The sequence below is a fragment of the Oncorhynchus gorbuscha genome, linkage group LG04, assembly GCF_021184085.1.
Source record: "Oncorhynchus gorbuscha isolate QuinsamMale2020 ecotype Even-year linkage group LG04, OgorEven_v1.0, whole genome shotgun sequence".
In the NCBI taxonomy this organism is placed as follows: domain Eukaryota; kingdom Metazoa; phylum Chordata; class Actinopteri; order Salmoniformes; family Salmonidae; genus Oncorhynchus; species Oncorhynchus gorbuscha.
In genome coordinates, this window is record NC_060176.1 from 53,696,510 (window position 1) to 53,711,201 (window position 14,692).

General features: G+C 45.5%; 1 protein-coding gene across 3 annotated transcripts in view; it reads right to left on the reverse strand.

Moving 5' to 3' along the window:
• Positions 1 to 1,767: 1,767 nt before the first annotated feature.
• The window catches only part of LOC124034281 (transcription factor COE2), a 40,647-nt gene continuing 27,722 nt past the window's right edge, over positions 1,768 to 14,692 (reverse strand). For 2 of the 3 annotated variants that reach the window (XM_046347259.1, XM_046347258.1), the window contains exons 7-16: positions 11,815 to 11,896; positions 10,226 to 10,367; positions 9,904 to 10,034; positions 9,523 to 9,649; positions 9,301 to 9,389; positions 6,578 to 6,643; positions 4,373 to 4,547; positions 3,992 to 4,177; positions 3,666 to 3,833; positions 1,768 to 3,440 (exon numbers count right to left, since the gene is read on the reverse strand). In XM_046347259.1, the coding sequence (XP_046203215.1) occupies positions 3,409 to 3,440; positions 3,666 to 3,833; positions 3,992 to 4,177; positions 4,373 to 4,547; positions 6,578 to 6,643; positions 9,301 to 9,389; positions 9,523 to 9,649; positions 9,904 to 10,034; positions 10,226 to 10,367; positions 11,815 to 11,896 (1,198 nt within the window). In that variant the 3' untranslated portion in view covers positions 1,768 to 3,408. Of the gene's footprint in view, positions 3,467 to 3,665; positions 3,834 to 3,991; positions 4,178 to 4,372; positions 4,548 to 6,577; positions 6,644 to 9,300; positions 9,390 to 9,522; positions 9,650 to 9,903; positions 10,035 to 10,225; positions 10,368 to 11,814; positions 11,897 to 14,692 lie in introns of all 3 variants that reach the window. The other variant, XM_046347260.1, reaches the window with a different exon arrangement.

The following is a 14,692-nucleotide window of genomic DNA, read 5'->3' on the forward strand; positions in this document are numbered from 1 at the left end:
TTGGTGATTGATTGGCCAAAGGCTGCAGAGAGTGAATGGGTGGGGTGGGTTGGGGTGGGGTGGGGTGGGGTGGGGTCGAGCCAATCTACACATCTATTTGACCAAACAATCCCCCTCTCAAGTCCCATTATAGACTGCCTTTAGCTGGTCATCATCTAAGATTCAAATGAGAAGGGGATGAACACACACACACACACACTGCACAAACTGCACACACTCTGGGATAATGTCAGCTTAATGCCGGGCCATGCTGTGGCCCGAGGGCTAATTGGGTAAATAAACACAAACACATCCCTTGAAAGGGTGGGTGGATGGACTTTTGTCTTATACTCCCTACTTTTCTTTGTCTCATATTTTGTTCTATTCTACCTTGCTACAGGACGAGCAAATTCATATTAAAATATCATCCATTTATTTACATTTACATGTAAGGCTTTTGACATGAAAATGGTGACGCTCCTTAAAATAAGAGATTAAATCTGTGAGAAGTGCTGGATGGCAGGTGGTGTACCATCCTTCCTTAATTGAATGTGTGATCAGAAGACAGTGAAATGGGCCCTGTGATACAGCAGCCAAAACAACAACAACTAAACAGTCCTGAGGAAGACGAGCATATGGCTCCTGCACCACTGGGCAGAAGGAGCACTCATTGGGATGAATGCTGAGGTTCTGACAACAAAGCTGACTTAAACTTGTCAAATTAGCAGCATGTTTACAGTGAGAGAGGGAGAGAGATGGAGAGAGAGAGGGAGAGAGAAACAGGGGCAGAGAGTGAGAGACGGGTAGCAGCCTTGACTTCTTTGACAAGTGCCACTTGATCGTGACAAAGAAATCAAACAAAAGCTAAGACTAAACGGGGGCCAGAGGGTCCTCTCACAGAGCAGCTCTGCCTTTTGTGTTCAAAACCGCTATTACTCCATCCTTGAGCATATTTATCTAAATACCCTACTGTAGTGTACACTCAGACTGTAGAACACAACCACACACATTGACACACACATGGATATGAATACACTCAGCGCTGCCCCACCCCTCCACTGCTTTGAGCGTTGTGTTAATGAAACAGTTGCTGTTTCCTGGCATAACATTAATTACCCCATCAAAAAAAGAGCTGGTAATTAACTGCCCTCCTTTACCAGTGCTAATTACATTAACAGAGAGAAGCCATTACAGAGGGGGAGAGGGAGCAGGAGAGAAAGAATGAAGGGATGAAAGGGGATTGAAACAAAGACTGACAGAAAGAATGGCAGGGTAGCGGAGAGAGAGGGGGAGATGGGAAAGAAAGAGGGCACACGCCAGAGAGAGAGAAGGAGGAGGAGAGGCTCATGTGGTTCTCAGTGGGGCCCCCAGAGGCCTGGTCCTTAGAGGAATAAGCAAGGTTGCCGCTGGAGAGGAGAGTGATGGGGGGATGTTGTTTATCTTTAGAGGCAGTAGCTACACAGTCTGCAACGCACACTCCACAATTAAGATGCTGCGCCTCATCAGCTATGTATACAAAGCAGTGTCAAAATACACAAGCATACAGGTGAGTCAAAAACTTCCTGGTGTATTCCTGAATTATAGTCCCATAATGCTGTAAGTAGCAAAACCTCACTTGCCTAAATAGTTTTTAATTGGTCATATTATGGATATCTGTACATTTTAATTGATGTCTAATTGGCATAGATGCAAACACAAAGTCAGGTGCACACATACAAAAATAGACCTTGTTTCTTCAACCTTCCTCATGTTTCAGTTATGAATACCAACAGTGAGCTCTTACTTTGATTTTTGCTTTATTTGGGAGGACAAAATATAATTACACCTTATGATATACAAACCACAATTTCAGACAATCATGTTATTCTGTACCATTAAAAAAGAAAGATGGCTTTTGAACAACAACAAAAAATGTGTGACCTTACATTTTACTAACTGTTATCAAATAAATAAAACCAGTCGAGCACTGGAAACAACTTTGAATAGATGTCAGCTAAAAAACAATAAATGTATTCTGTGTTTTCTAATCCTGAGCATGATGTGTGTATTGTGCTGCAACAGTGAGTAAGAACACTGTTGCATTGGTTTATGACAAATCCCCAATATAACCCTTTGATCTCAGTTTGTGCTTGCGACTGTACTGCATAGTGACCAGAGACTGTGGAATGAAACACATCAAATGAATCAACAATGAAAATCATAATGTTTGACATACAATTTCAAATTGGCCACATGAATGAAATAATACGAGGGAATCAGTGTTGAAATAACATGCATAAAAATTAATAATAATATATGCTAACTAGTTTTCCTTTATAGAGAACAGCAAGGTAATTTGCTTTCTTTGACATTGGACATAATGGTTCCATTTTGTTATGTGACAAACCAGGAAAAGAGTATTGGCCAAGGATTTTATTTCAAATAAACATTGAAGTACTACTTCATTCTCTCTTACATATTAATCAACAGTCATGTCTAATAAAACCCTCAAAGATTTCAATAAAAACAAGAATAATGACAAGATAGAGATAATCATGTATATAACAATTGCAAAAAAGGAATTAAAACACGTTTATATTATTCCCTAAACTAAATGTAATAATAAGTTAAATTGCTTGTTTTTTTCTTCTTAAATAAATCAATATATGAATTACTTTTTTACTTTTTATTACCAACACTGGAGGACAAAGCATTTGCCCTTGTAAAATCGTGGAGATGAGAACAGAAAATAAAGGGTCTATCCTTCTGGAATGTAAATCACCTTCAAAAAGTCTACGACAAAAACCTTGGAGTCTTCAGATGCCTTTGACAGTGTCCTTAGAGACAAATATCACCCTGGTTCATTGAGTTTCGGCACATAGTATCAGAGTTTTCCATTGTCCATTCAGTTCAGTGCTCTAACAACAAATCATCAACAGACATATTCTTCTACCACACCTCCGCTAGCCAAGAGGTTGATCAGTTTGGGGTAGGTGTTGTTGGAAGAACCAAACGCTGCATACGGCTGTAGCGTTGGGTGGTATGAGTGCTTTTGAAGCTCGTGAAGGCATCTTGACGCTGACTTCTGCTTTTCTTTCAAAATACAGAGACACCCATAGTGCACCCTATAGGGCTCCACTGTGTTGTGGTGTGGCCCAAGAAAGTCTCATGTCTTTGCAGCTACTACAGACGAAGAGGTCTTCTGTCTGCATCTGGAGTGACTGCCTGGTCTTTGGACTCTTTCTGTCCCATCCCTGTCATCCAGATGAATGATACATGGACTCAATTAGTGGCAGGGCATCAGTGAGGATAGTTGTGGGTGGTTGAGAAATCAGTGTGTGTTCCATCATCATCCCTGCCCTGTCAGTGCCTGCAGGGGGTGGCAGTGTTGGAGCAGTGGTCTGGTCTGGTCTGGTTTGTAGATGGTGGATGGGAGTTGGTGGAGTACTGCTACATCGGGGGAACTACCAGGCCGGTCATCGCTATAGAGAAAGAGAATAGTAATAATCTAATATGTTTTAGATACAAACTTATTTTTGAAAATAGCAATCATTATTATAACCCAAATAACAGCCAGACATATTTGTATTGTCATGCATGCCTAGCCTATGTGCATGTGGGTATGGATTTGCTTTTATACAGAAAAATGTTAGGGGGGGGGGGGTTACACAGAAAGGGGTGTTTCTAAGATTGTAGTTTGGTTCTACCTCTGAAGCTGTTGCCTCCTGAGGCGGGGCAGGCAGGAGAAGAGGATCCCTGGGGCCGGAGAACGGGAGCAAAGGCACTCTTCTGTTTGGCTGAGGACGGGAAGGAGGAGAAGGGCAGGAGGGAGGAGGAGGAGCTGGAACCCGGGATGGTGGGACTTGATGGCATTACTGTGAAGGAGAGAGAGAGAATAGTTGTTGTTACTTTATAACAGAAGGATTCTATGCACTGGTCAACCTTTGTCAATGGTGGGCAATGATGTTTTATTGTAGCAGGGACAGGAAGAAAACACAGGACAGAGTGATTGAGTCAGAGGAGACACACTCACTGCCATAGGGAGAACCAGTGGGGGAGGCACTGCTAAAACCAGGGGATCCTGGCACCCCCAGACTAGTCATGGGCACTGCCCCATACCCGCCACTCATGCCTCCACCTCCCCCATAGCCCGACTGCTGAGGGGTGGAGGCAGAGGGGTATCCCCGTGGGGACAAACTGCTGGAGTTACGAATATAACCTGGAGAGAGAGAGAGAAACAAAGAGAGAGAGACCGATAGAGTGTTAGAACAAAAAAGACAGAGGTAAGGAAAACACAGGACGAAAAGTGATTTTCCCACTGGGGATATCACAGCACCACCTAGAAGAAAATCGCAAAGGGACAGACTCTTGTGAATATCACTATAAATCACATAGTAAGTCAAGTACTGCTCACCCTGGCTGGTTTGTCCTGGCTCTCCGATGCTGACCCCCAGCTGGGAGGGGTATGAGCCTAGGCCCATGACACTGCCGTGGGCTGGGGAACTAGGCAGCGCCTGCAGCTGGTTGTGGGAACGGGGAACACTGTACAGGGCCTCAGCAATGTCCGCTGCACGCTTCAGCAACATGTCCTAAAGAGACAGACAATACAAACTGTTAGCCAGACATCAGAGATTTATAGTAGTTATTGATAAGAGTAACAGCAAAAGAGACAAGAACAGCAGAGTTGTTTACTTCAGACTTTAGTCACAAATTTGATGACTTGAGACTTGACTTTGACTTGGAGCCTCATGACTCGGGACTACCCTCTTATATTTGAGACTGATGACTTGAAATGATCTGGCTAGGTTTTGTCATGTTTTGTCATGTTTTGTCACTCATTTTGTGGCACAGAGAAGCCATAGACAGTAGCCGCAGCATCGCCCATGCAACAACAAAAAATGTGCAACAGATTGGCTAGTGAAACGCACACTTGGCCCTCTGATTGGACCAGAAAACTGTCAATCAACACCAATCGGGTGAGCTAGCCAACAGATTGCTGATTTACTGTACAGCCATAGGATCGGGTGCAGCGCAAACGTCAAATTGTAGGGAGAGAGGACAGCCATAATAAATAAACATGCAGCTCCAAAAATAGTTTGGTGATCAAGAATATTAACTGTTTTCTTTGCAAGCTCGGCAGCAATGGGGCATCAAGCGACAGTTAGACTACTAGCATAGGCTTACTGGTCTTTTGGCATGCTAAAATGGTTTGACATTTATAATTTACTTATACTTGCACTTGGAATTTGTTGTTAAAATGAATTATTACTGTGGCGAGGATCCCCCACAGGGGCTCTCCAACTCCTTCCACTGGAGAGCCGCTTTGTTCAACTCTTTAAATATCTGCTGTTGTTTTCACACATTTAAATGCATATGTGGTAAGTCTATATTCCATCTAATCCTCCAATAATTACGAGCGTTTCGTCATTCCATCACCATACCATTTATTGCAACACTTAGACATTTGTATTTCATGTTTCATATGATACATTTTCATTTAGCCCGGGCGCTGTGTTTATTGTGCACATGAACATTCGCAAGACTCATGAGGTAGAAGTTCTGTTCATTTAATTCAATGTATGGTTTCGGGTTATGTCGGAGTTCTATGTGTCTGTGTCCTATGTCTCTGTCATTCTGGATGTGCGTAATAGGAGAATGCGCTAGAAATAGGGAATGGGAAAGGGAAAGGGGGATACCTGGTCAGTCGTCCAACTGAATGTATTCAACTAAAATGTGTCTTCCGCATTTAACCCAACCCCTCTGAATCAGAGAGGTGTGGGGGGCTGTGGGGGGCTGCCTTAATCGACATCCACGTCTTTGGCGCCCGGTTAACAGTGGGTTAACTGCCTTGCTCAGGGGCAAAACTATAGATTTTCACCTTGTCAGCTCGGGGATTCGATCCAGCAACCTTGCAGTTACTGGCCCAACGCTCTAAATATAGCAATGTGGCCTGCGTGCCACGCTTTGGAGTCAGTATGTTGAATAAGAAGAAATTATTGTTCTATGTATGAATGGTGATGAAATATCATTAATAATCATTAAGTCTGATTAAGACAAATGTACCAATGTAACAATGGATGTGGAAATTGCCATTTAAATATAGAACCAGTTTATTGGTTGTAATTGCCAATTGGGTAATTGTATGGTCCTGGGAGGGACTCCTGTTAGACAGATTCCATTTGGCTTCTCAAGGGGAGGATGTGCAGTCTTGCCCTCTACCTGTGTCTGTTCAGATAGGACAGGTTGAGCCTGGTACAGAGGCTATGTATTTTGGACCTTCTATATTTATTTGGTCAATCTATTTTGTATGATATGGCCCTTTAACATTGGATCACCAAGACCTGTAAATAAATCAACAAACTGAGCACATCAACCTGCCTTGCCTGCTGCTGATGTCATGACCTCACGACTGCTACAAGGTCATTATTTTACAATGACATCATCTAAATGTGTTGCAGACAAAATAATGAAAAGGGCTGTCTGGTAGCTTCAATAAATAGACAAAGATTTGAACAAGTTATTGCATGTATAGATTCATGTTTTACTCGACTTGAAAACTTGTGACTCGATTTGACTTGCTTGTGACTCGGTGCCACCTCTGCTGAACAGCGCTGGTTACCTGATTACTGTGTGGGTTTCCATACAAGGCCTCTACCAGATCAGCTGCTCTCTTCAGTAGCATCTCCTACACACAGACAGAGAGACATGAATTAGCCTCTGATGTTACATCGTGTGTACTGTATGTAAAGTGGGGTGTGATGACAGAAGTCACCATGTGTGCTGCAGTCTGGTGTGGTGTAATGTAGTGTGGTGTTGTGTAGTGTGGTGTGGTGTGGTGTGGTGTGGTGTGGTGTGGTGTGGTGTAATGTAGTGTGGTGTTGTGTAGTGTGGTGTGGTGTGGTGTGGTGTAATGTAGTGTGGTGTTGTGTAGTGTGGTGTTGTGTAGTGTGGTGTGGTGTGGTGTAATGTAGTGTGGTGTTGTGTAGTGTGGTGTGGTGTAATTTAGTGTGGTGTAATGTAGTGTGGTGTGGTGTAGTGTGGTGTGGTGTGGTGTAATGTAGTGTGGTGTTGTGTAGTGTGGTGTGGTGTAATTTAGTGTGGTGTAATGTAGTGTGGTGTGGTGTAGTGTGGTGTAATGTAGTGTGGTGTTGTGTAGTGTGGTGTAGTGTGGTATAATGTAATGTAGTGTGGTGTGATGTAGTGTGGTGTAATGTAGTGTGGTGTGATGAAGTGTGGTATAATGTAATGTAGTGTGGTGTGATGTAGTGTGGTATAATGTAATATAGTGTGGTGTGATGTAGTGTGGTATAATGTAATGTAGTGTGGTGTGATGTAGTGTGGTATAATGTAATGTAGTGTGGTGTGATGTAGTGTGGTATAATGTAATGTAGTGTGGTGTGATGTAGTGTGGTATAATGTAATGTAATGTGGTGTGATGTGATGTAGTGTGGTATAATGTAATGTAGTGTGGTGTGATGTAGTGTGGTATAATGTAATGTAGTGTGGTGTGGTGTGGTGAAGTGTAATGTAGTGTGGTGTAATGTAGTGTGGTGCAGTGTGGTCTGGTGTAGTGTAGTGTAATGTGGTCGCGTGTAATGTAGTGTGGTGTAATGTAGTGTGGTGCAGTGTGGTCTGGTGTAGTGTAGTGTAATGTGGTCGTGTGTATTGTAGTGTGGTGTGGTGTAATGTAGTGTAGTGTAGTGTGGTCTGGTATAGTGTGGTGTGGTGTAGTGTGGTGCAGCGTGGTCTGGTGTAGTGTAGTGTAATGTGGTCGCGTGTAATGTAGTGTGGTCTGGTGTAGTGTAGTGTGGTGTGGTGTAGAATGGTCTGGCGTAGTGTAATATAGTGTGGTGTGGTGTAGAGTGGTGTGGTGTAGTGTGGTCTGGTGTAGTGTGGTGTAGTGTAATATAGTGTGGTGTGGTGTAGAGTGGTATGGTGTAGAATGGTCTGGTGTAGTGTAATATAGTGTGGTGTGGTGTAGTGTGGTCTGGTGTAGTGTAGTGTGGTGTGGTGTAGAATGGTCTGGTGTAGTGTAATATAGTGTGGTGTGGTGTAGAATGGTCTGGTGTAGTGTAATATAGTGTGGTGTGGTGTAGTGTGGTCCTTCTGTAGCTCAGTTGGTAGAGCATGGCGCTTGTAACGCCAGGGTAGTGGGTTCGATCCCCGGGACCACCCATACGTAGAATGTATGCACACATGACTGTAAGTCGCTTTGGATAAAAGCGTCTGCTAAATGGCATATATTATTATTATTATTATTATTATATTATAGTGTGGTGTAGTGTAATATAGTGTGGTGTGGTGTAGTGTAGTGTGGTCTGGTGTAGTGTGGTGTGGTGTAGTGTAATATAGTGTGGTGTGGTGTAGTGTAGTGTGGTCTGGTGTAGTGTGGTGTAGTGTAATATAGTGTGATGTGGTGTAGTGTGGTCTGGTCTGGTGTAGTGTGGTGTAGTGTAATATAGTGTGATGTGGTGTAGTGTGGTCTGGTGTAGTGTGGTGTAGTGTAATATAGTGTGGTGTGGTGTAGTGTAGTGTGGTCTGGTGTAGTGTGGTGTAGTGTAATATAGTGTGGTGTGGTGTAGTGTAATATAGTGTGGTGTGGTGTAGTGTGGTCTGGTGTAGTGTGGTGTAGTGTAATATAGTGTGGTGTGGTGTAGTGTAATATAGTGTGGTGTGGTGTAGTGTAGTGTGGTGTGGTGTAGTGTGGTCTGGTGTAGTGTAGTGTGGTGTGGTGTAGAATGGTCTGGTGTAGTGTAATATAGTGTGGTGTGGTGTAGTGTAATATAGTGTGGTGTGGTGTAGTGTGGTCTGGTGTAGTGTGGTGTAGTGTAATATAGTGTGGTGTGGTGTAGTGTGGTCTGGTGTAGTGTGGTGTAGTGTAATATAGTGTGGTGTGGTGTAGTGTAATATAGTGTGGTGTGGTGTAGTGTAGTGTGGTCTGGTGTAGTGTGGTGTAGTGTAATATAGTGTGGTGTGGTGTAGTGTAGTGTGGTCTGGTGTAGTGTGGTGTAGTGTAATATAGTGTGATGTGGTGTAGTGTGGTCTGGTGTAGTATGGTGTAGTGTAATATAGTGTGATGTGGTGTAGTGTGGTCTGGTGTAGTGTGGTGTAGTGTAATATAGTGTGATGTGGTGTAGTGTGGTCTGGTGTAGTGTGGTGTAGTGTAATATAGTGTGATGTGGTGTAGTGTAATATAGTGCGGTGTGGTGTAGTGTAATATAGTGTGATGTAGAGTGGTGTAGTGTAGTGTAGTGTAGTGTAGTGTAGTGTAGTGTAGTGTAGTGTAGTGTAGTGTAGTGTAGTGTAGTGTAGTGTAGTGTAGTGTAGTGTGTTCTCACTCACCTTGGCCAGTTTGTCAGGGTCACCAGGGTGTCTGGGGATGACCTTCTGAAGTCTCTGGAAACCGTAGTCTATGGTGGGCTCATTCAGCGCTAAACACAAACACAGATACATCAGCACTAGGTCCTGACTCATCACATGTAATGTTTCTGTTTGATATGTTGTTGGTGAATGGCTGCTGGCTGGGGTAGGTGTGGCTGTGAGGTAAATAAGAGGTGTGTTTACCTGTGTAGATGAAGCGCCCAGGTGTCCCCTTGCAGAACTGTTTGGATTTGTAGGACAGCGTGACCTCCACGACCCCTGGGATGTGGCGAGGGGGCGTCTGGACACGGATGGCGTGGGGCGTGATCAACTAAGAGAAAGAGGGAGAAACAGAGACAAGACAGAAAATGAGCAACAAACGAGACTATTTGATCGTCTACAGTATCTGATAGAATAATACGTTCTGCTCTCATAATGCCAACACGTAACAGGCAGCCAACAAATGACTGTGCTAATGAGACAATCCGTATGCGTTTGCTACCTTGTCCCTTATGCTTTCAATCAGAAACAGTCTCGTTAATGAGTTGTTCTAAAGAGACAGTTACAGTGAAGCCACATAGGTACCTCGCTCCACACCAGCATGCTGCCGAACACCACCTGCAGCCCGTCAAAGAAGTTCTCCCCGATCACAATGACCATGGCCCCGCCCGTGGTCCAGCCCTCACTGGGGCTGATGGCTTTGATACAGGGTGTGGCTGTAGAAGAAGAGCAATAAGGTCCTTTTAATTGAACTCATTCCACACCCTGGCAATGTATTTAGTGTCTGTTTTAGGGGGGTCAGCCCTAGACCTTGAGGTTAGCCATTGTGAAGCACAGTGAAGTGGATAACATGAGTAAGCTACAGTATGCATCAGTACATCAGGGTAGGTAGTGGTGTGTGTCTTACCGTATTCCATGCCGTTCTCCACTGACTCTCCCGGCTCCAGCCTGCGGGCTCTCCGGCCGTGTTTGGAGTTGTTGTGGACAAACATGTTGTCAGACACAGCTAAGACATGTCCGTCTACACTCACAGTGCTGGACAGGACCACCTGAAAGACAGGGGAGGTCGGGAAAGAGGAAAAGATCAACTCACGTTGTATCTGGGTACCTAAAGACATGTTACGTCACTTTATGTGAGATTTGGTTTCCTGCTAAAATAAATCCCTTGGCTACAATCAATTTCAGCATCCAGTTCATATAAATATTTCTCGACGGGTAATGTGACGACCCTACTAGATCATATTTTTACATCACCAACCCTCTCTCTGTGGCCTCTCTCCCTCCTATCCCCTCCTGAGGCTGTGGTTGGAGTTTCAGGCCTCATCCCTCACTGACACCAGACATATGGACTGAATCTCCTCTTTTTACTGGGAGTTTGAGTATGATAAATGGTGGCCATAATTTGATTTCTGGCCAACAGCATGTGTGTCCCTTCCTCTCCACAAAGTACACATGTTCACCATGGAGGACATGCAAATCAAAATATGTGGATGTTCTTGTGTGCTTGCCTTGGGTCTTCGTGTTTAAGAGTGTCCATATGTCTATATGTGTACATGCAGGAAGGGGGTGGCGGTAGTTGCGTGGTGACTATGAAATGCTGATGGACATTCATTTCTAGATATTTGGAAATGGGCTTTGTCATACGAAGGTGGAGTGTTAAGGACTTATCGGTATTGCAGAGCTGCATATGTAGAGACTGGAGCACAGACGCACAGAAAGAAAGAGAGAGAGAGGGAGAGAAAGCAGATGTTCTTGTAGATGGTTGACTAGGAGAGGAAAGTAATCTGAAGGAAAATAACAGTAAATTATCGATCAAGCAGCAGCAACGGGCTCCTGTCCCGCTCTGATCGTCTTTTAACCTGGAGGTGAGGGCCTTGGAGCGGCCACCCGCTCATAACGAGAGAGAGAGAATAGAGAGAGAGAGAGAGAGAATAGAGAGAGAGAGAGAATGCCAGACAGGGGCTCCGGTGCTGAAAGACAGCAGAGGAAGTGAAGCGGGAGTGTCCCCTGTGACCACTTCCTGGGTCACGGAGCATGACCTCCCCCATCTGGAGCCAATCACTCAATTCTTGACAACTTCCTGAAACACCTCAGCCTATTTCCTGCCTGCCTCCCCCCTTGTCTCTCCCACCCCACTACCCCCTTCCCTTTCTCTTTCCATCTATCCCTCTTTGTTTCTCTATTGAATTTTAACTTTCCCCTCCATTCCAGTGCTTGAGGTTCTGATATGGAGAAATGTGGTCTCACCTATACCTGGGCAGACCCTGTATAACTAAATACCCTCTTTGTGAAAGTAGAGTGGAAAGAAATTCATGTTTTAAAAATCTATGTTTTAGATAACCACACCCTCCCTCCCTCCCTCCCTCCCTCCCTCCCTCCCTCCCTCCCTCCCTCCCTCCCTCCCTCCCTCCCTCCCTCCCTCCCTCCCTCCCTCCCTCCCATAGGCCTACATGAATACACACAAACACCCCTCTCTCTATCTCCTACACTCCATACCTGAAATCTCCTCATGTCCCTTGGGTTCCCTGCTGTCTTCAGGCAATTTTGGTTACACTTCAGGAAAAACTTCAAGAAGAATCTGCAGGGGAAAAAGAAAAATAGTGACATCAATAACTCAATAGACAGGAATATATCACATGGAAGAACAACACATTCATTATTTGTTGGCCTTATTTAGTGGCATTAATCATTTCAAATCAGTCAAGAAGACGCTGATTGGTGTTCTGGTCATAGAGATACATTATGAACAGTGAGTGTGTGCGTGCCTACACGTGTGTGAGTCTGCATGTGTGTGTTTGCATGTGCGTGTGTGGTTAATGTTGCTTCGTGATATCTGCCCTTGCATTAATCACTGCTGTTTAGTTTAGCATTAGAGTCTATGTTATTACACTTTAAATCAAATGATGAAAATTTGTAATGCAGTCCAGTGAAAACTGCGGCTGTGTTTCAAAGTGAACAGGAGCCCGTGATATATGCCTGGGGACTCTGGGGACCCCATGGTGTCCCACTATGCTGCATCTGAACCTCCACATGGGAACAGTGGAGGATGAGAGAAAGGCAACTAGAGTGAAAGGAGGACAGAGACAGAGTGTTTGTATGTACGTTTGCATGAGGTTTGTGTGTGTATTTTCTCATGGATGTGTCTCATTAACGTTGTGTGTGTGGGGGGGAGATCAGAGCGTGGAAAGAGAGAGACGGGGTGCTGATAGCCTCCACTAGAGCAGAGAAGAGGAGAGAGATGGAGAGACTGAGATGAAGATGTGGAAAGGAGGGAGAGACTCCAAATCCCAGGTGTACACAGTTCGGCAACGTAGCCCGCTGCCATGGCAACGCGGCTCTGCCGCAATCCCAAAGTCCCCACGCTGAGAGGGAAAGACAGAGACGGGAAAGAGAAGGCAACCACAAGGAACACACATTCCATCACAGAGAGCGAAGGAGAGAGGAGGGGGGAGGAAGTGATAGAAAGGGGATAGGCAGGGGAGATAGTTGAGGGAGTAATGAAATGGTCTGAGGAGAAAAAGAGAATTAAAGTGAAATGGGCGTGGTGTAGAGATCAGGACTACTAACTAAACAAACAACAACAGTGATGAGGAGAAATGAGAGAGAGGCAGGAGCTGGTCGGACAGCTATCCGATCCCACCCACATTGAGATCACTGCAGATATAAGTCATATTAATGGAGAAACTTTGTTTGGAGAGGGACTTCATATTGGCCCCGCAGCCCAGAACCCTCCCATTCAATGGTCATTTCTCCTTCCCTCTCTCAGCCTCTTTCTCACTCTTCTTCCATCACTCCCTCCCCACGTCCCTTGTGAACAGGCCCTGGCTCAGAACTAGCGCTTGGTTCCAAGACAGTGTCTAATATTTCTTGATTTGAGCTATTTCAGTGGAGGACAATCAATATTGTTGTTGGCGGAGGGTGATTCTGATTTATCAGTGAGAGCTGGGACCTCCAACCTCACAGCTCTGCTACAGTTGGGCCCGGGGTGGATGTGTGCAAATGGCCACATCGCCTCTCCCTCCCTTTAACCACTTCCTCCTCTTTATATCACTATCCCCATCTCTCTCTCTCTCTCTCTCTCCATCCTTCCCTCCCTCACTCCCTCTCTCTGTCCTTCCCTCCCTCACTACCTCTCTCCTCACACCCTCTCTCTGTCCTTCCCTCCATCACTCCCTCTCTCCGTCATTCCCTCCATCACTCCCTCTCTCTGTCATTCCCTCCATCACTCCCTCTCTCCGTCCTTCCCTCCATCACTCCCTCTCTCCATCACTCCCTCTCTCCATCACTCCCTCTCTCCGTCCTTCCCTCCATCACTCCCTCTCTCCGTCATTCCCTCCATCACTCCCTCTCTCCGTCCTTCCCTCCATCACTCCCTCTCTCCATCACTCCCTCTCTCCGTCCTTCCCTCCATCACTCCCTCTCTCCATCACTCCCTCTCTCCGTCATTCCCTCCATCACTTCCTCTCTCCGTCCTTCCCTCCATCACTCCCTCTCTCCGTCCTTCCCTCCCTCTCTCCCTCTCTCTGTCCTTCCCTCCATCACTCCCTCGCTCCGTCCTTCCCTCCATCACTCCCTCTCTCCGCCATTCCCTCCATCACTCCCTCTCTCCGTCCTTCCCTCCCTCACTCCCTCTCTCCGTCATTCCCTCCATCACTCCCTCTCTCCATCCTTCCCTCCATCACTCCCTCTCTCAGTCCTTCCCTCCATCACTCCATCACTCCCTCTCTCCGTCCTTCCCTCTCTGGTCTCTCTGTATTGTATCCATCATGCTGTCATGATTTATATGTTTTCTTAGTAGTTTATGCTGTGTTTGAATCCAGTTTGCCTCATGGCCACCGATGAGAGATATATTGGATAATGTTCTGCTGTTTTCATATACTTCTTTTAAACAGTGCACTTGAAGATCCTTCAGTATGTGATTTCTACTCTTGTATATGATGGGGAACATTCTATTAATTTGCTTCAAATTCATGTGGGAACCCCCATAAAGAGACATGGCAGAGTCATTTATAACGTTACTGCGGGCTCCTTTGTTGGGCTAAATGACCGTGGCCATGGCCCTGCTCTGTCCCAGACACAGACACGCTCCTCTCCCTGCCCAGCCACCTGCTCACTGGATCTCTGGCCACTTCAAGTGCACCCAGCCAACAATGACCGCTCACTCCACCCAGTCACATTGGTGACTTCACAGCAGGGATGCGTGACATCCCTTTAAAGACACACTCCAGATGTAGCGACGACCCTCCAGGTTCTGGGCCGACATCCCTTTAAAGACACACTCCAGATGTAGCGACGACCCTCCAGGTTCTGGGCCGACATCCCTTTAAAGACACACTCCAGATGTAGCGACGACCCTCCAGGTTCTAGGCCGACA